The 887-nt window shown below is 52.3% G+C and overlaps 1 protein-coding gene across 1 annotated transcript in view; it reads right to left on the bottom strand.

Annotated features, from left to right (window-relative positions):
- TCF7L2 (transcription factor 7-like 2 (T-cell specific, HMG-box)) overlaps positions 1-216 on the bottom strand; it is a 181,413-nt gene extending 181,197 nt beyond the window's left edge. Inside the window, exon 1 of the mRNA XM_010007934.1 lies at positions 28-216. Coding sequence (XP_010006236.1) covers positions 28-216 — 189 coding nt within the window. The remainder of the gene's footprint in view (positions 1-27) is intronic.
- Positions 217-887: the final 671 nt, after the last annotated feature.

Raw genomic sequence — 887 nt, 5'->3', positions numbered from 1 at the left:
GCCCCCGCGGGGGGCTTCCCCCCGTACCTCCGAGTCTGAGGAGCTGTTTTGATTCGTTTCTGATTCATTGACGAGAGACGACTTGACATCAGCTAAATCCCTCTCCGCCGAGGAGTTCTCGGAGATCTTCTCCTCCTGCTCCCCTTCGTCTTTGAAAGAGATCAGTTCATCGTTGGCGCCCAGGTCGTCCCCTCCACCGCCGTTCAGCTGCGGCATTTTCCTCCTGGCTCACCCCACCAGCAGCACTTTTGCAAAAAGGGGAAGGGGAAAAAAAAGAAGAAAAAAAAAAAAAAGAAAAAAAAAGAGGGGATTGGGGGGAAAAAAGAAGAGGGATGGGGGGGGGGGAAAGTTTGCACCAAAAAAAGAAGAGTCCAAGGTGAAAGTTTCTTTTCTTTTCTTTTTTTCTTCCCTTCTCTTTCCTCCTGGGGAGGGGAAAAGAGGGAGGAGGAGGGGAGGGAAATGTCTCTTCTTTGCTCCTTTTGCACCAGTGACTTTAGGCTTCTTCCTTTCCTTCTTCGGGATTTTCTCTTTCTGGGGGAGAAAATAATGCAACAAACCAACCCAAGAAGTCAGCTGTAACGGGGGGGCAGCCGCCGCGGATATTGGGAGCCTGTGCCGCTCGGGTTTGAGTGAGTTGAAGTTGGACTGAGAGCTTTTCAGTTCAAAGGCGGCGCTGATTGACAGATAGAAAAAGGGGGATCGAAATCCGGAGGAACGGAGAAGTCTGGGATCCGGGATTATTGACAGGGAGCGAGAAACACACCAGGCACTTAATGAGATGCAGGAGGGGGCGGGGGCTCCCCGGTGACGTCTGCATAAATAAACAGGTCTGGGGCGCGGGAGGGGGAGGAGGAGGAGGGTGGGGGAAGTAGGAAACAACAATGATC

Source organism: Chaetura pelagica, unplaced genomic scaffold, assembly GCF_000747805.2.
Source record: "Chaetura pelagica isolate M959 unplaced genomic scaffold, ChaPel_1.0 scaffold531, whole genome shotgun sequence".
Classification (NCBI taxonomy): Eukaryota; Metazoa; Chordata; class Aves; order Apodiformes; family Apodidae; genus Chaetura; species Chaetura pelagica.
Note: the sequence above shows the minus strand (reverse complement) of the source record. Positions and strands in the feature narration are given on the sequence as shown.